The 19,949-nt window shown below is 41.2% G+C and overlaps 1 protein-coding gene and 1 pseudogene across 1 annotated transcript; both read left to right on the forward strand.

The window, feature by feature from the left end:
• The first annotated feature begins 1,564 nt into the window (after positions 1-1,564).
• Positions 1,565-4,988, forward strand: LOC107276554 (probable LRR receptor-like serine/threonine-protein kinase At3g47570; annotated as a pseudogene).
• Positions 4,989-10,500: 5,512 nt separating this feature from the next.
• LOC107276939 (receptor kinase-like protein Xa21) lies at positions 10,501-12,179 on the forward strand. The gene has a single exon (XM_026027595.2). The coding sequence runs from the start codon at positions 10,510-10,512 to the stop codon at positions 11,956-11,958; it is 1,449 nt and encodes a 482-aa protein (XP_025883380.2). The 5' UTR covers positions 10,501-10,509; the 3' UTR covers positions 11,959-12,179.
• Positions 12,180-19,949: the final 7,770 nt, after the last annotated feature.

The following is a 19,949-nucleotide window of genomic DNA, read 5'->3' on the forward strand; positions in this document are numbered from 1 at the left end:
TTTCAAATATCAATGGCAGGGTCGATTTTGCTTAATTAGCCATATTGAAGTTTTTAAATATATAGGGATTGATAAGTTTTTAAAAAAACAACCTCTAAACATCATGAAAATGTAAGCCCTCATACGGTAAGTTAATTTTGAATTGGTAACCTCAAATATTTTACAATTTGAAAAATACAAACATTTCTGTTTTTTCTGTATTTGTTGTTGAAATAATCTAAAGGAGAGATATTAAGGCTCCATCACAGCCACTATATGTTTCCTTTGCATAATAATTTTGAAATTGCATTCTCAAGAGCTTGTGAATGTTTGCCGGTAAAAAAGCAAAAAGGATACGTCAATGTTGAAAATGTTCATTGTACATTAGGATGCGATGTGAGTTACTCAGATTAATAACTCTTACTATGTATGAGATAATCTACTGTTGTTTCTTTTTTTTTATAATAGTTACAAGCTATACACCCTTCATTCAGAAAGAAATTTCATGTTGAAATTCTTGCGTCATAGTTTAAAGATCTCTTGGGAATAGATTAAGGGGGTGTTTGGGAAGGAACTCACAAAAATTTTAGTCCCTCAGGAACTGAAGTTTAGTCCCTCCTTCCAAAACACCACCTAAGATAATAAGATTTTCATGTAAAAGTGGGACAAGTGGATTTGGCATGAAAAATTTCCATATCATTATAGTTTTATGAGTTTTCACGAACTTATGACTAGTAAAATGGTGTGTGTTGGAGCTCATGTCGGTGTCATAAATAACATATAAGAAAACACATGTAAGTTTCATCAAAGTTTGCCGAAAAAACAGCTAGCCCCTTTCAAATATATTGTACTAAGAAGTCTTTCTAGCTTGCCACTGCAACAAGAGGAAATTGCTTAAGGGGTGTTTAGATGCAGAGGTGTAAAGTTTTGGCGTGTCACATCGGACATACGGATACACATTTGAAGTATTAAACGTAGTCTAATAACAAAATCAAATTACATAATCCGCCTATAAACTGCGAGACAAATTTATTAAGCCTAATTAATTCGCTATTAGAAAATGTTTATTGTAGCACCACATTGTCAAATCATGACGCAATTAGGCTTAAAAGATTCATCTCGCAATTTACACGCAAATTGTGTAATTGGTTTTTTTTTGTCCATATTTAATACTCCATGCATGTGTCCAAACGTTCGATGTGACAAGGTGAAAAATTTTAGGGTGTGATTTAAACAGGGCCTTAGTTTATATATCTCCATTGACAACCATTAAATGAATTAACAATAATGATATTACAAAACATGTGAAATTAAAAAATATCACCACTAAAGTCGTTTTATAAGATATTGTGTTGTACGTCAGCCAGGTGACATGTTTGAGTGGGTTTTGGTGTGAAGGGGTCACCTTTTGGTCCCTGATTTGTACGAGTAATTCTTTACTTCTTAATGCAATGATGCACAGTCATCATGCGTTTTCAAGAAGCCTCACAATTACAACCACTTGTTATCACTGGTACAACTCTATTCTACTGGTGCCGATTTCTACACCTTATATACTGACATATTCATGCTTACAAGTGCTATCACTACAGTACAACCTCTCAACCTCCTTCTACTACCATGGCAATCAAGTGGCAGCTTTCGATGCTCTCTCTTCTCACACATGCCCTCCTCTTGCTCACAGCCTCCTCACAGACCATCAATGGAGATGACCTCTCGGCACTCATGTCATTCAAATCCCTCATAAGAAACGACCCAAGAGGGGTGCTGTCCTCTTGGGACGCCATCGGCAATGGTACCAACATGACAGCACCTGTCTTCTGCCAATGGACCGGCGTGACTTGCAATGATCGCCAATACCCCAGTCGTGTTACCACTCTCAATCTGAGAGATGCTGGCCTAACCGGCACCATCTCCCAGCAGCTTGGCAACCTGACTCACCTCCATGTCCTTGATCTGTCAGCCAACAGTCTTGATGGTGATATCCCAACCAGCCTTGGCGGTTGCCCAAAGCTTCGTTCGTTGAACTTTAGCAGGAACCATCTGTCAGGTACCATCCCTGCTGATCTTGGAAAGTTATCAAAACTTGCTGTTTTCGACATTGGCCACAACAATCTTACCTGTGATATTCCCAAGTCACTCTCCAACCTCACAACACTAACAAAGTTTATCGTCGAGAGGAACTTCATCCATGGCCAAGATTTGAGCTGGATGGGTAACTTGACAACATTGACACACTTTGTTCTTGAAGGGAACAGTTTCACTGGTAACATCCCCGAAACTTTTGGTAAGATGGTTAAGCTTATTTACTTCAGTGTCCAAGATAATCACTTGGAAGGCCATGTTCCTTTATCAATCTTCAATATTTCTTCCATTAGATTCTTTGATCTTGGCTTCAATAGACTGTCAGGATCACTTCCACTCGATGTTGGTGTTAAGCTTCCCAGGATAAATCGTTTTAACACACTTGCTAACCATTTTGAGGGTATAATACCACCCACCTTCTCAAACGCATCTGCTCTTGAATCCTTGCTTCTTCGTGGAAACAACTACCATGGCATTATTCCTAGGGAAATTGGCATCCATGGTAACCTGAAGGTTTTTTCGTTAGGAGACAACGCACTCCAAGCCACACGGCCTAGTGATTGGGAATTTTTTATATCATTGACCAACTGTAGTAGCTTGCGATTTCTAGATATTGGAAAGAACAACCTTGTTGGTGCAATGCCAATTAACATTGCAAACCTGAGCAATGAGCTGTCATGGATTGACCTAGGTGGCAACCAAATAATTGGGACCATACCTGAAGATTTATGGAAGTTTAACAAACTTACTTCTGTCAACCTGTCATATAACCTCTTCACAGGAACATTACCTCCTGATATTGGCGGGCTTCCAAGGCTCAATTCTTTCTACATATCCCATAATAGAATCGATGGGAAAATTCCTCAGTCATTAGGAAATATCACACAATTGAGCTATCTGTCTCTGTCTAATAATTTTCTAGATGGCAGCATTCCAACTAGCCTTGGCAACTTCACAAAACTTGAAGTCATGGATCTTTCTTGTAACAGCTTGACAGGTCAAATTCCACAAGAAATACTTGCAATAACGTCCCTTACCAGACGCCTAAACCTCTCCAACAATGCTCTAATTGGCTCCATTCCAACACAGATTGGGCTCTTGAACAGCCTTGTCAAAATGGATATGTCAATGAATAAGCTGTCTGGTGGAATCCCAGAAGCTATTGGGAGCTGTGTCCAATTGAGTTCCCTAAATTTTCAAGGAAATCTTCTCCAAGGACAAATCCCAAAAAGCCTAAACAATTTGAGGAGCCTTCAAATCCTTGATCTCTCTAAGAACAGCTTGGAAGGTCGCATACCAGAATTTCTAGCGAACTTCACGTTTCTAACTAATCTAAACCTCTCCTTCAACAAACTATCTGGCCCAGTTCCAAATACAGGGATTTTTCGTAATGTCACTATAGTGTTACTCTTAGGAAATAAAATGTTATGTGGTGGCCCTCCATACATGCAATTCCCTTCATGCTCATATGAAGATTCTGACCAGGCTTCAGTGCATCGACTTCATGTCTTAATCTTTTGCATTGTTGGAACTTTAATTTCCTCTATGTGTTGCATGACTGCATACTGCTTCATTAAGAGAAAGATGAAACTGAATGTTGTTGATAATGAGAACCTATTTCTCAATGAGACAAATGAGAGGATATCTTATGCCGAACTACAAGCAGCAACCAATTCATTCTCGCCGGCAAATTTGATCGGTTCGGGAAGCTTTGGCCATGTATACATTGGAAATTTAATTATTGATCAGAATCTAGTGCCAGTTGCAATCAAGGTTCTTAATCTTAGCCAACGAGGAGCCAGTAGAAGCTTTTTGACCGAGTGTGACGCTCTTAGGAGAATTCGACACCGGAAACTTGTCAAGGTGATCACCGTCTGTAGTGGATCAGACCAAAATGGCGACGAATTCAAGGCACTTGTCCTAGAATTTATTTGCAATGGAACTTTAGATGAGTGGCTTCATGCAAACACGACAGCAGTTAGAAGAAGCTACACAAGGATAAATTTGATGAAAAGGCTGCATATTGCTCTTGATGTTGCAGATGCATTGGAATATCTTCACCATCATATTGTGCCGCCTATAGTTCACTGTGATATTAAACCAAGCAACATTCTTCTAGACGATGACCTGGTGGCGCATGTTACGGACTTTGGTCTAGCGAGGATAATGAATATTGCTGAACCGTTCAAAGAAAGCAGCTCATTTGTAATTAAAGGAACAATTGGATATGTTGCACCAGGTAAGTGGCTATTATTTAATTCAACTATGTGTTAGCATCTCATTAATTATTTCCGTTCTGCATTTTACTAGTTTAACAAAATGATAAGATATTATTTTACTGTGACTAAAGATGCAAAAACAAAATGTAATATTGATATTATATTTGACTGATGAATTGTTAGTGTGGAATCCACCTTTTACCCCCCTAATCAAACTTTATTTTATATATATGTTTTCAGAATATGGCTCCGGATCTCAGGTCTCCATGGATGGTGACATATATAGCTATGGGGTGCTGTTATTGGAAATGTTTACTGGAAGAAGACCAACTGACAATTTTAACTATGGTACAACAAGTCTTGTCGACTATGTCAGGCAGCCTATCCTAACAATATTCTGGAAATACTGGATGCTAGCGCAACCTACAATGGAAACACCCAAGATATCATAGAACTAGTTGTTTATCCTATATTTCGACTTGGTCTAGCATGCTGCAAGGAATCACCAAGGGAAAGGATGAAGATGAATGATGTAGTCAAGGAATTGAATGCTATAATTAAGACATACTCAGCACATACATATTCCTGATGATGAATTTCGCGCAACGAAGTAATCTGGTTAAGCAATGATATGTTACTAGATTTGATTGTCTGCTTGAGAAGTTGTTACCTACAGAAGCATGCTTATTTTCCCCCTGAAGTTCAGTACTCCGTCCATTTTATATTATAATTCATTTGACCTTTTTTCTAGTCAAACTTTTTCGAGTCTGACTAAGTTTATAGAAAACATATAATAGTATTTTCAACACAAAATAAACATATTATCAAAATATATTCAAAATTTGATATTGTCAGTACAGTTTATTTCCTTTTCCATCTTGTAATTTTTAAACCATGGAGCTGCTATCCATGGTTTAAAAGAGTGAAGATGTGGCATGCTTGCATGAGATTTTAAATGGTCTAAAATAGTAATTGCTAGTGGGTGATGATGTAGCATATTTGCATGTTGAGCTTTAGCTTCTAATGATTGTTAGTGGGTACCAACTATATAGAAAGTATAGATTTGGCTGCTATATACTCCGTATATACGTAGTACAAATGTATAATGGAGTATATGTCATGTTTTACCATTCCCTCCAACACCCCCCCCCCTCCCACCAAAAAAAAAGTTACAGTCCAGATCACCAGATGGCATGCTTGTGGTTGATAACTTTTTGGCAAAATTATTACAGGACACGCAAAAAACGTGTAATTGGCTGAGGGACACCGTGAAAAGTAACACTGTCCATAGACACTACAAAAGTTGTTTAATTAGCTATAGGACACCGGACACATTATTTTATCATTTTCGGGTTGAAAGAGGGGAGAGAAATTTCTAAATGATGGGAATGCCCCCCTCTACTCCTTCCTTTCTTCTCACTGCAGCCGACATGTGGGCCCGCGCAGTGTCGTCGTCCTCCTCACGCCAACGCTCAACGCCAGCTGCCCCTTCTTCCTCTGCCCGCCGCCTCAGAGCCGCAATCTGTCCTTCTCCCTCGTCTCCGCCATGTCCACCAGCAAGCACAGCAGGTCGCGCCGCCGCTGAGCCCGGTCATCAGCGAGGGCAGAGATGTCGAGGACGCCGACCCCAACCTGCCCGGCTTCTTCAAGAACCCCTCCCACCTCTCCGACGACGAGATAGGGGAAGACAGGTCGCCTCTTGCCGCCGAGCCTGATGGATTTCTTGGAGATGATGAGGGGGACAATGCGCCGTCAGAATCTGATATTGCCACCGAATTGGACGATCTGGACAGCGCTTGATGTCCCCGCTGTGGAATCTAGCGGGGTGAGCGCGGGTGTGGGCGAGGGCGTAGTGGAGGAGGGGAGGTGCGGGCGGGGCGAGGAGGGAGGAAATGAGGTGGAGGGAGGTGATCTGGATGTCGGCGCGGTGGCAGGCGAAGGCAACGGCGGCTCGCAGAGGAGGGGAGGTGTGGGCGGGGTGAGGAGGGAGGATATGAGGTGGAGGAGGTGGTCTGAGCGTTGGTGCAGCGGCGAACGGAGGCAACAGCGGCATCGAGGGCGGGGACGCGACCGGCATTGAGCGTTGGCGAGAGGAGGATGACGACACTGTGTGCGGGTCCACATGTCGGCTGCAGTGTGAAGAAAGGAAGGAGGAGTAGAGGGGGCATTCCCGTCATTTAGAAATTTCTCTCCACTCTTTCATCCCGAAAATGATAAAATAATGCGTCCGATGTCCTATAGCCAATTACACAACTTTTGTACTGTCCATGGGCAGTGTCTCGTTTTTACGGTGTCCCCCAGCCAATTACACGTTTTTTTGCGTGTCCTGTAGAAAATTTTGCCTAATTTTTTACATGGATTTCGAAAGATGATTAACGACTAAACAAGTCTACCAAATTACTCCCTCCATCCCTAAATATTTGACGCTGTTGACTTTTTTAAATATGTTTGACCGTTCGTCTTATTCAAAAAATTTAAGTAATTATTAAATTTTTTCCTATCATTTGATTTATTGTTAAATATACTTTTATGTATACATATAGTTTTACATATTTCAAGTTTTTAATAAGATGAACGGTCAAACATATTTAAAAAAGTCAACGGCGTCAAATATTTAGGAATAGAGGGAGTATTAGTAAAAAGCAAGTCAGTGTTCAATGCCTCAACTCAGCAACATCTAGTTTGAACGAAAAGATAAACATTGATTGCAGTTGATGAATATGCAGCAGTGGAGCTAGTTCCCGGGCTAGTTGGGCAGCCGCCCGGGCTCCGCCGTTGATGTTGCCACTTTGGATTTCCAATTTCCCATTGACGTTTGTAAAAATTGGTTGATTATCAGAAATGCTAGTAGTCATCCCGGCTCGACAACTCATGCTTGAGAGGCGATTGGGATGGACTGCATGCTATTTTATCCACCGTTTTTCAGTTTTTCTGACGAACGGATCAGATAAATTACATAGCCAAAATACTGCTCTTACAGTAACCTAAGTGCTGTCTACTGCACTGGAGATAATGTGAGCGATCTTACAGCCGATGGAGTTGGCCCTTGCGATGAACACCTTTGCAGTAGTTGCACAAAAAATCTGACAATGAATAGGAAAGGGAAAAACAGGGGAAACATAGCATATAGCAAGGAGGCGCTGAACTCAAAATTGGACAAATTGAACATGGTTATGTAGCCAAAACGGCACACCGCACACTTGCTTTTTCTTTTACCTCTTATTTAGAGTAGCAAACAGAAGTTGCACACGAAATGCTAAAAACACGCTGAGCAGATGGAGATAAGTTCTGAAATCAAAGAGAAAGTGAAATTCCTAAAAATGAAATGTGTTGGAGTTTATTCAACAATGACCAACACTCCAGCAATGTGGCTGTTTGGCGAGTGGGTTTAATTGATCTCTGGTCAGCAATTCAGCATCTTTCTTAATTTAGTGAAGCTGGTTGTCATTGTCTCTTCCACAATCCTCATGGATCAAGATAAAGAACAGCAGCTCAGCCTGAACCAGGAGGATGATACAATACGATGGAAGCTTACTCCAGATGGATTTTTCTCCGTGTCATCTGCTTATGACCTCTTCTTCATGGCAAGGGAGGTTTCTCTCTCGGGTCAACTTGTTTGGCAAACCAAAGCTCCTTCCAAAGTCAGATTCTTTCTCTGGCTTGCAACGAAGAGTAGATGCCTCACAGCAGACAACTTGGCAAAGAGGGGCTGGCCGCATCAAGATCAATGCGTCCTCTGTCAACGACAGCAGGAAGATTGTTTGCACCTCTTTGTCAGCTGCGACTACACAAAACGAGTATGGCGTCTGCTGCGGGATTGGATCAACGTGGATTTCCCTTTGCCGGGGCAGGACGGGGAGACGCTAGCAGACTGGTGGCTGATAGCGCGATTGCGTTTTCGGACCGGCTACAGGGATAATTTCGACAGTGTTGTGTTGTTGCCCTGTCTTGTTGGCTGCTGTGGAAGGAGCGCAATGCTAGGATTTTTCAGCACAGATTGCAGACGGCGGAGCAGCTTCTAGAGAGCATCAAGGAGGAAATATTCGTGTGGAAGTCCGGAGGTTATTTCCAAGTCTGTAATAGAAACACACCTTCGTGATGTAGCCTTCGGGCTTTGTTTTCTTTTTCCGCTTTGATGGGGAAGAGGCTCAGCCTCAACCCCATCTCGACAGCCTACTGTCGATGCAAAGCTATATTTGTATTTTAAACTCCCCTTTCTTAATGAAATTTGGTCACCGATTTCTTTCGGCCGACCCAGCAAAAAAAATAATTGTTCATTCCATCACATCAAGCATCAGATTTCAATATAATGGCCGGCACTAACTTGTAGGGCCCTAATGTCACCTGAAAGTTAAGCGGTCTAGCCTTTCGATTTCCAGGGGAAATGACAATTGTTCAAGACAAATTTTAAAGAGCATGAATACATTGTGACTTCATCGCACTAGACAATATCATATGAAATTGTTGCTCTCAGACAACAGTTTGCTTTTGTTCCTGTTCCAAATAGGCCCTACATACATGATCAATAGTGTCTTCCTTTTCTTTTACAAAAGGAACAGATGGAGTTAGTTTCCCCGAAGTTTCATAAAATTGTAGTATTCCCGTCAATTATAATACTGAATTTTTCAAAAAACCAGGGACATAACACCGTTGATAGATGGTTTTCCACCCATGAACATGACATGGTGGATATTGTAGTTTGAAATGATGCAAGCTGCTATGGAGACAGCCCTGTGCCTCAGCATAGGTGTTAGGTCAAATGTCATATCTGAAATTGAACCATACTTTGGACAGTTAGAAAAGAGGTTTTGAAAGACAAGATAATAGAATGGTGCAATCACAAAATTCACATGTTAAACTGCCTTCAAATCTAGACAACTGAATTGGATATTCCCTTTTTCAGTATTTTGAATTCGGTGAATAGAAGGGCCGATTCTTTTGTTCAGAGGTTAGTGAAACTAAAATTGATTCTTTTGTTCGGTCCGGTCCTTTTGGTCCAAAGAAAGTTCGGTCTTCTCAAACAGGAGACCAAAACTGTAAATGATCGAAGCATCAATGTATATTTTGAACTAATCAGAGAAAACTGTAAACTTCAAAATTGACTACGTCAATTTTAAATAATCATTGTTTTGCAAAACCATGCGAACAAACAATGATTATTTAAAATTTGTTCGCATGGTTTGTTGTTGAATATGTCTCAATTTCTGATTGAGCTGATTGTGCCAGGTGAACAGTAAATTCTACACAACTTATATCTTTATGACTAAATTTTTTACAGTGTCAGTTTTCATGTACGAGATTTCAGCATCACTCTCCAAGTAAAATGTTCTTGCATGCTATAGTCTTTGTCGCAAATATTGATTCCTAATAGAGAAAGTACTTCTCAAAGTAAAATGCTATCAACTTATTTCAAAACATCATTTGCAAGGACGTCAATTCTACTTAATTAGCCATATTAAAGATTTGAAATATTTATGGATTGATAAGTTTAAAAAACGACCTCTGCGCATCATGATAATATAAGCCTCATACAGTAAGTTTATTTTGAACTGTTAACTTCAAATAGTTTACACTTTGAAAAATACAAACATTTCTGTTTTATGTATTTGTTGTTGAATTAACCTAAAGGAGAGATATTAAGGCTGCATTTCACTGCCTCTATATGTTTCCTTTGCATAAGAATGAAGGAGAGATATTAAGGCTCCATTTCACAGCCAGTAAAAGTGGTGGTAGCGTGCGTTGGAGTTCATGTTCGTGTCATAGCTCCATTTCACATGTACGTTGCATCACTAGTTTCCAGAAATAACAGGCCCTTTCAAATATATTGCCGCTCCAACAAGAGGGAGTCGCCTAGTTTATATATCTCCATTGACAATCATTGAATGAATCAACAATAAACTAAAGTTACAAAACATGTGAAACTAAAAACCACCACCACAAAAATCGTTTCATAAGTAAGGGATATTGTTGTGGTGTGCCGGCCGGCTCACCTTTTGGTCCCTTCTTGGTAATTTTTTATGTCTTCTTGATGCAATGAATTGCAGTCATCCTGCGTTTCCAAGGAAGCCCACAATTACCACTACTTGCTATCACCGGTACAACTCTATTCTACTGGTGCCGATTTCTACACCTTATATGCTGACTTACTCTTGCTTACAAGTGCTATCACCATACTACAACCTCTCAACCTCCTTCCTCTATCATGGCGATCAAGTGGCAGCTTTGGATGCTCTCTCTTATCAAACATGCCCTGCTCTTGCTCACAGCCACCTCTCAGACCATCAATGGAGATGACCTCTCAGCACTCCTGTCATTCAAATCCCTCATAAGGAACGATCCAAGACAGGTGCTGTCCTCTTGGGACTCCATTGGCAATGATACCAACATGCCAGCACATGTCTTCTGTCGATGGACCGGTGTTTCCTGCAACAATTGCCGGCATCCAGGTCGTGTAACCACTCTCCGTCTGAGTGGTGCTGGCCTAGTCGGCACCATCTCCCCTCAGCTCGGCAACCTGACCCTCCTTCGTGTCCTTGATCTGTCAGCCAACAGCCTCGATGGTGATATCCCAGCCAGCCTAGGTAGTTGTCGAAAGCTTCATACATTGAACTTGAGCAGGAACCACCTGTTAGGTTCAATGCCCGCTGATCTTGGTCAATCATCAAAGCTTGCCATTTTCGATGCTGGCTACAACAATCTTACTGGTAATGTTCCCAAGTCTTTATCCAACCTCACAACACTCATGAAGTTTATCATAAAGAGGAACATCATCCATGGCAAAAATTTGAGTTGGATGGGTAACCTGACATCATTGACACACTTCGTTCTTGACGGGAACCGTTTCACCGGTAACATCTCTGAATCTTTTGGTAAAATGGCTAATCTTATTTACTTCAATGTCAGAGATAATCAGTTGGAAGGCCATGTTCCTCTACCGATCTTCAATATTTCTTGCATTAGATTCTTGGATCTTGGTTTCAACAGACTGTCAGGATCAATTCCACTCGATATTGGTTTTAAGCTTCCCAGGATAAATTATTTTAGCACAATTGCTAACCATTTTGAGGGCATAATACCACCGACCTTCTCAAACACATCTGCTATTGAATCCTTGCTTCTTCGTGGAAACAAATATCATGACACGATTCCTAGGGAAATTGGCATCCATGGTAACCTGAAGTTCTTTGCATTAGGAGACAATATGCTCCAAGCCACACGGCCTAGTGATTGGGAATTTTTTACATCATTGGCCAATTGTAGCAGCTTGCAAATGCTAGATGTTGGCCAGAACAACCTTGCTGGTGCAATGCCAATTAGCATTGCAAACCTGAGCAAAGAGCTCAATTGGATTGACCTAGGCGGCAACCAAATAATTGGGACCATACATACCGATTTGTGGAAGCTTAAACTAATATTTCTCAACCTGTCATATAATCTCTTAACGGGAACCTTGCCTCCAGATATTGGCCGGCTTCCAAGTATCAATTATATCTATATATCACATAATAGAATCACTGGGCAGATTCCAGAATCATTAGGTAATATCTCACAGTTGAGCTCTCTCGATTTGTCTAATAATTTACTATACGGCAGCGTTCCAGTTAGCCTTGGAAACCTTACAGAACTTCAAAAGTTGGATCTTTCTGTTAATGCCTTGACGGGCCAAATCCCATAAGAGATACATATACCTTCCGTTATCAGACGTCTCAACCTCTCCAACAATTCTCTAAGTTGTTCCATTAATTCCATGACAGTTTGGGAAGAGGAAATCCTCTCTAAGGACAAATCCCAGAAAACCTGAACAATTTGAGGAGCCTTGAAATCCTTGATTTTTATAACAACTTGGCAGGTCCCGTAGCTGAATTTCTAGCGAATTTCACGCTTCTAATGAATCTAAACCTCTCCTTCAATATACTATGTAAGTAATCTGGGTAAGCAATGATATGTAACTTGATTTGGTTGCCTGCTTGAGAAGTTGTTACTTACAGCAGGCTGCTTTTTTTTTTCCTTGATGTCCAGTATATTGCAGTACAGTTTATTTCCTTTTTCATCTAGTAATTTTTATCCCTTCCATTTTTTCTATTTTGGAGGTGCTATCCAAGGTTTAAAAGAGTAAACTTGATGAATTTGCGCCAATATTTAACCTAGCCCCCTGGACTTGCAATTTGGTTTCTCCGACCCCTGAACCTGCTCCCATTTGCACCTTTGCACTATTCAATTGTTCATTAGAGTAACAATATGACGTTAAAAGAACAGCAGAAATCGTACCGTTTAATTCATTTCTAAAATAAATGTTACTTGGAGCCTGGTTGGAAGATTAGTAATACAAGTTATCATTTGAACAAAATTAATCATAAAGGATATGTGCTTATATGCAGACCTAATTTTTTAATCTTCTTTTAACGCTCAACATTAGGAAGCATGCCAATTGGTATGATACTTTTCACTAGGGAAAAGTCCAAATTACACCCTGCACTATTGGGTGAGTACGAATTACCCCCTAAACCCTAAAATCTGACATCTTTCACCCTCAACTATCAATACCTGATGAAACCCCCCCTTCCCCAGCAGCTTTGCAAGCGGTTCTGGTCCTACGTGACAGTCCAGTCCATAATTCTTTTATTAAAATGATGGGGCCCACCTATTAGATCTCTCTCCTCTCTATCTCTTTCGTCTCTCACCCCCTCTCTCGCACGCGTTAGATGCCGAGGAGGAGCCCCGTGCACCGGCGGAAGCCGAGGACAAACTGTGCGCCGGTGGCTGCGAGCATCCTTGAGCGCGGGAGGCGACGGTGACGTCACACGTGCACACCATTGTAGACAACCTTGGGTGCGGCAGGTCTCAGCGGCGATGACGATGATGACAGCAACAAGCTCACGAGGCGGCCGTGGAGGAGGCGCACGTCGGCAGAGGCTGCGAAGGAGCTGCCTCCGCCACTCGCCGCCCCCACAATGCAGCGCCGCCACCGTTGCTCATCGTCCGAACCGATTGACTGAAGGGGTGGGAAACGAGAGAGCGCCGCCTACACCGCTCACCATCCGAACCGATTGATAGAAGGGGAGGGAGAAGAAAGAGAGTGCCGTCTCCGCCGCTCGCCATCCTCGGCTGTCCCGAGCTCTGCTTGCCACCTCGAGCTCCGCCTATCCCCTCCGTTGCCATGAGACCCACCCGCCCATTCCGCCATCCTGCGAGCTTTGCCCGTCGCCATTCTTGACTCTCCCTCCGACGCTGCCTCTCGGTGATAGAGAGAGATGGAGGTGTTGTCGCTCGCCATCCTCGGCTCCCCCTCCGCTGTCGAATCCTTGACTTCCCCTTCGCTGCTGCCTTGGTGACAGAGAGAGATGGAGGTGAGGGAGGGAGAAGAGAGAGAGTGAGGATTTTGGAAAGAGACAGAGTCAGAGAGATATGGAGGGTCCTGCTGTTTTTTTTTAAAAAAAAATTGCTGACTAGACTGTCACGTAGGACCAAAACCACTTTAAATTGAGTTAGGGGGGTAATTCGTCTGATATTAATAGTTAAGGGTGAAAGATGTCTGGTTTTCGGGTCTAGAGGATAATTTGTATTTTTCTCTTTCATAATGCCAGGATTACCACAAATTAACAAATGATTGAATATATACACATCCAATTGTGATGAGTTAAGAGTGTATGGAAAAGAACAAAAAAAATTCTATTAAATTGCATGGCAACATCATACGTATAACTAGTTGATACCTCGCGCATTGCTACGGTATATGCAGTAGAAAAAAAAAGATGCAGTGCTGATTGCTGAATGTATAGAACAACTGTGATGAATAGTTTCATAAAACTAATTGAATCCTACATATTACTCTTTAGATAAATTAAACCTACTCAGGATCACAAAGTGCTATAATATGTTGACATATTACTGAAAAGGCAAATAAATGAAAAGGAACGATTAAAAACAGAAGAAGACACATAAACACATCACGAATTTTCGTGAATCCGAAAACGTCTGCAAGCCACAGTTTATACCTAGAGTTGTACCATTCCAGCTATGCTTGTAGCTTCCCGGTTCAAGTTTGCTGTATTCTTTCTCCTTGAGTTCTTCCATGCTTCCAGCTACGCTTGTAGCTCATTGGCAATTCATCAAGTGAAAATAAATAGTATTTTGAGCATGTTCATCCAAGAGACAGTAGCAGGTCTAGTTTACTGCTGTGACATAACTTACACAGCTTGGTTGCATTGTTTTATGTGAACGATCAGTCAGAGAGGTCTTTCTGTATATGCACAAACTGAAGTTGTGAAGCTTAGGATTTCACTGCCCACAAAATCTGTCAACTCCAAACTGGTCAGGAGGGTAAAATTGAGACAGACAGACAATCAACCGAATAGCACGTTAGCCAACCGAAAAATGGATTCCGAAGATTGTCACCTAAGGTGTGACACTGAAACAATGATTCTGAAAACACAATACAAAGAGAATAATTTAATTACCAACTAATTGTATTCTCTGAAATTTCTGAGCTGTCCTTTAAGGTCAGATGGGTTCCAGTTGAAGGTGAATCAGATGGCAGCATCCACAGCCTTTTACGCTGTCAAACAAATAAAGAAAATAGAACTTAAGAATATCGACTTCAACCACAAAATAGATACAGACACTTGCAAAATTTTGGAATAAACTATGTACACAATGGAGGACAATCCATATGAACATAATCAAAAGGAACCAACAGATTAAAAAATTTCTTACCTCGGCTTTGCTCTTAATTTGCACTTGTGCACATAAAACCACCATTAAGGAATCAGGCACAGTCAACCACCTAAAATAATCAATAGATACGATGAGAGAGCAAGTGTGATCACCATTAGGATTAGGTAAATTTTGCTACAGGACACTTGTTATTTGTGGTTTTAGCTCTAGGACACTACCCAAACTCACTTTTGGGGGAAAACACTCCATAAACGTGGTAATTTGCCAGTGGACACCGCGCCAATTAAAATAATACTTTCCGGTTGGGGAGGAGAGAGAAATCGCGTGAAATGTCAAAAATGTCCTTGGGCCCACATGTCAGTTCTATCTCCTATCCCTCTCCTCATCTATCTCTCTTTTCTCTCTCAGAGCGCGCTCGCATGGGGTAGCATCAGTCACGGCGGAGATGGTGAGAACGGCGGCCAGCGGAGTGGAGTGGGGCGGCGGCGGCGGTGGACGAGCACGCGGCCGGCGGAGCGGCAGCGGCGGCGAGCGAGTGCGTGGCAGGAGGCAGCGAGCGAGCGCGCGATAGGAGCCGCGGCGGCGGGCGGCTGGCGAGAGTGGCGTGCACCCCATGGTGACGGCGATGGCGACACAAGCTCCCACGTCGGCTGATCTCTCCGGCAACGGCGGTGGCGGCAGCGGGCTAGCGGCTGGCTCGCCGAGGAGGTAGCGGCGGCGGCGGCCTGAGAGTGAGAAGACGAGGTGGGCGGGCGTTTCCAACGCTTCTTCTCGTAGGCGATGCCGCGCGCCTTGGCCTGGCAGTCGTAGACCTCGTGGAGGTAGAGGCGGACGGCGCGGGCGCCGAACGGGTTGGCCTCGGGTTGGCCGCCATGCTCCTCAAAGGCGGCGCGGAAGCGGCCGACGAGCGCGTTGAGGCTGCCCCACGCCTGGCGGAGAAGGCACGGGCACGGCACCGGTAGCGAGGGGTGGCTCCGCCGGCCGCGCGCTCGTCCACCGCCGCCGCCGCCCCGCTCCACTCCGCCAGCCACCGTCCTCGCCATCTGAGAGAGAAAAGAGAGAGATGAGGAGAGAGATAGGAGATAGATCTGACATGTGGACCCAAGGGCATTTTTGGCATTTCACGCAATTTCTCACTCCTCCCCAACCAGAAAGTATTATTTTAATCGGCGCGGTGTCCACGGGCAAATTACCACGTTTATGGTGTGTTTTCCCCCAAAAGTGAGTTTGGGCAGTATCCTAGGGCTAAAACCACACATAACAAGTGTCCTGTAGCAAAATTTGCCTTAGGATTAAATTGAGCACCAATTAAAAAATTGATATAAAAAGAACATGGACAAACAGTGTAGCAAAGTCTGAATTGCAGGTAGTACAAATAAGAGAGTAGTATTGTAATAGTAATCTTGGAAGAACATTAGTTGGGTAAAAGATAGCAATCTTGGAAGAACAATGTTGTGATAAATAGGGAAAACGCTCCTATCTGGACGCCCGATGGTAAGAAAAAAATCGGACACCCGCACGCCTCTTCTCAAACCATGTGATGAATGTTTTTTATCCTGCCCGTTGCAACTTGCAACCCCTCCCCTCTCACTCTAACTTCTGCATGCATGCAGCATGCACTGCTCTGACATGAAGTAGTCCACCCTCTCCTTTTTTTATTCCCTTTCATATGCTTGCTGGTACTTCTTAATGTATAACTTCAAATAATCTTATTTCATAAAGTATTTATCTAATCCGTAATTGGAGTATACCATTGTATTCACCGCAATTAAATCTTCACAACAAGATCTTACTTGACTATATATTTTTTTATTTTTTTAATGGATTTTTTAATTGTTGCAATGGGTATTTAATGATGTTTTCGCTAGGTCATTTTGAAATGTTGCATATGGTGTTTTTTAATGTTTCAGGAGGTATTTTGTGATTTCTTCGGCTGATGTTTCACGGTATCATTTTTTTAATGTTACACGTGGTGTTCTTTGAATGTTTCATGAGGTATTTCGTGATATTGTAGCTAATGTTTCACTAGGTCATTTTGAAGTGTTGCATTGTATTATTTTGATGTTTTTCTAGGTATTTTGTGATGTTTAACTAGGTATTTTGTGATATTTCACTATTGCATTTGGAATGTTCCATGTCGTGTTCTTTGGATGTTTCAGAAGGTATTTTTGTGATGTTTCAGAACGTATTTCACTAGCTCAATCGAAATGTTGCACGTGGTGTTATTTGAATGCCTCAGAAGGTATTTTAGTAGTTCATTTGAAATGTTGCATATTGTATTATTTGGATGTTTTAGCAAATGTTTCACTAGGTCATTTAGGTTGTTGCACGTGTTGTTCTTTCGATAATTCAACGTGTATTTTGTAATGTTTCAGCGATTACAAATCAATATTCTATTTATAATATAGAAATGTTTCAATTAGTAATATAAATATATATGCTTTATTTATACAAAATATAATCATGTGAGATCTCTTTGTAAAGATTTAACTGCAACAAATTCAACGGTGCAATCGGATCACAACTTGTATCTAAAATAATTATTCGTTCTTTAATCCGATTACACCATTGTATTCATTACAATTATATTTTTATAAAAAGATATCACACAATTATATTTTGATAAAAAAAATAAATGTTGTTTCACCCCCTTAAAAAAATTGTTTCAGTTGTATAAAATGTTCTAGAGAAATGTAACATTAAAAAAATATCGACTGCAACACCATTAACCACCTATATGAAACATTGAGTCTCAGAGAGCGAAACAAGAAAAGTCATATGAGATTTACAAAATATTTTAAAAACTTGATATTGTTCAAATATTTTTATATGACTAATGAGTATTAAACTATAACTATTGAAACATTATTAAATACTTAGTGAAACATTTAAGGAAAACAACCTACAAAATTTGCAAATTAACTAATGAAACAACATATGTATACTAGCTGAAACATTTAAATATAACATGTGCAACATTTCAAAGAAAACCATTAAGAAAGTTAAAATATTTTTTTCATCGAAATATATGCATGTGTGGTCTTGTTTTAAAGATTTAATTGCAATGAATTAAATGATGTAATCGGATCGTAAATTGGATAAATAATTTAAAAGATAAACTAGTTTAAAATTTGGAAAATAAGTGTTATACCTACCCTACTAGCTTGTACTACCCTACTAAGCATGCATGTAGCTACTAGTAAGTGGCTATGCCATATCTCTTCGACTGATATATAATTGCGCATGTGACAGAGGCTGAGATGGACGCTCTTGCGTGTGACAGATGCTGAGCTGGGCGTGACGTCCGATTTTTTGTATTTTGTCGGACATCCGACGCGTAGTCGTCTCCGATAAATAGGCCATCTGCCCATATTGCTACCGATCTGCAAAACATGTGTGGAAGAAAATTCATCATGTGTTCACCACTTAATTAGATGTGGTATACTTACATGTGATCGTTCGTGAGGGAACCGTGCGGTCTTAACCTTGGCTGGCTCAGAAACGGTGGGTCGCCACCATCGCGAGGGCGTAGGTCGATGCCAACGGCCACCCGCTTGGATCGGCGATGCGAGGAGGTCGGCCGAGCGGATCGACGCCGGCAGCCGGCCAAGCAGATTGACGCTGGGAGGAGACCGCATTAATCGAATCGAGGCTGTCACCAGCTGCGGCAACCGGAGGTGGTGGAAAACCAGCGAACCCACTCGGCCTTTCTCGGTCTGATGCGAATAAGTTTATGGTCATTTAATCTGATTTCGGCCCAATACAATTCTTCCGAGCAGGCCGTATGGGGGATTCCTGTTCCGCGCGTACGCTCTAGCAACGGAGGCGCGCACTTTCACGGCGCCGTTTTTTAAGTTTTTTTTTGATAAAAATTTGTCATGCGTTTGTGTCTTCTTGTTTAGTTGACTGAAACAAACTTTCAACTCATATTTAGGGCCTTTTTAGTTCGCGAAAAGGAAAATTTTTGGGTGTTACGTCGGACGTTTTACCAGATGTCGGAAGGGGTTTTCGGATACGAATGAAAAAACTAATTTCATAACTCGCATGGAAACCGCGAGACGAATCTTTTTAGTTTAATTAATCCGTCATTAGCACATGTGGGTTACTGTAGCACTTATAGCTAATCATGGACTAATTAAGCTCAAAAGATTCGTCTCGCAATTTCCCCCCTAACTATGCAATTAGTTTTTAAATTTATCTATATTTAATACTTCGTGCATGTATAAAAAGATCGATGTGATGTTTTGGGAACTAAACAGGGCCTTATTTAGGATTTGGAAACTTTTCAACTAAGATTTGAAAACTTTCAAGTCCAGAATTAAACTCAGATTTAAAAATTTTCAAGTCAAGATTTGAATACTTTCATCTTAAATTTAAAAATTTTCAACTCACATCTTGAAACTTTAAAATCTTGATTTGAAAAATTCAAGTCAATATTTGAAAACTTTCTACTCGAATTTAAAAACTTTCATCTCATATTCAAAAACATTCAACTCAAATTTAAAAACTTTCATCTCAAAACCTAAAAACTTTCAACTATTTAAGTCATGATTTGAAAACTTTCAACTAAAGATTTGAAAACTTTCAGCTCAGATTTAAAAACTTTCATCTCAGATTCAAAAACATTCAACTCAGATTTAAAAATTTTCATCTCGAATCTTAAAAACTTTCAACTCAAATTCAAAACTTTCAGTAGAAATTAAAGATGAAAGATTCAATTTCTAAAATAAAAAATCACGGAAAAAAAACGTTTCACAGTCTCCCCGTGGTGGAAAAAAAGAAGCGAGAAAAAAAGAAAAAGAGAAAAGAGATGGGCTTCGTGAGGGCGTGGGCCACGTGGGCTAGAAACACGCGCAACTTGCGCTAATAGCGCGTACGCGCTAATTAGCAATTTCAGGCCGTATGCTAGTTGGTTGGATCATCCAATTTTCTATTTGGTCAAAGTCTCTGGTTATTTTGCATGTATACACTTTTTGATGACATGTTTACCTC

Source organism: Oryza sativa, chromosome 8, assembly GCF_034140825.1.
Source record: "Oryza sativa Japonica Group chromosome 8, ASM3414082v1".
NCBI classification, from domain to species: Eukaryota; Viridiplantae; Streptophyta; class Magnoliopsida; order Poales; family Poaceae; genus Oryza; species Oryza sativa.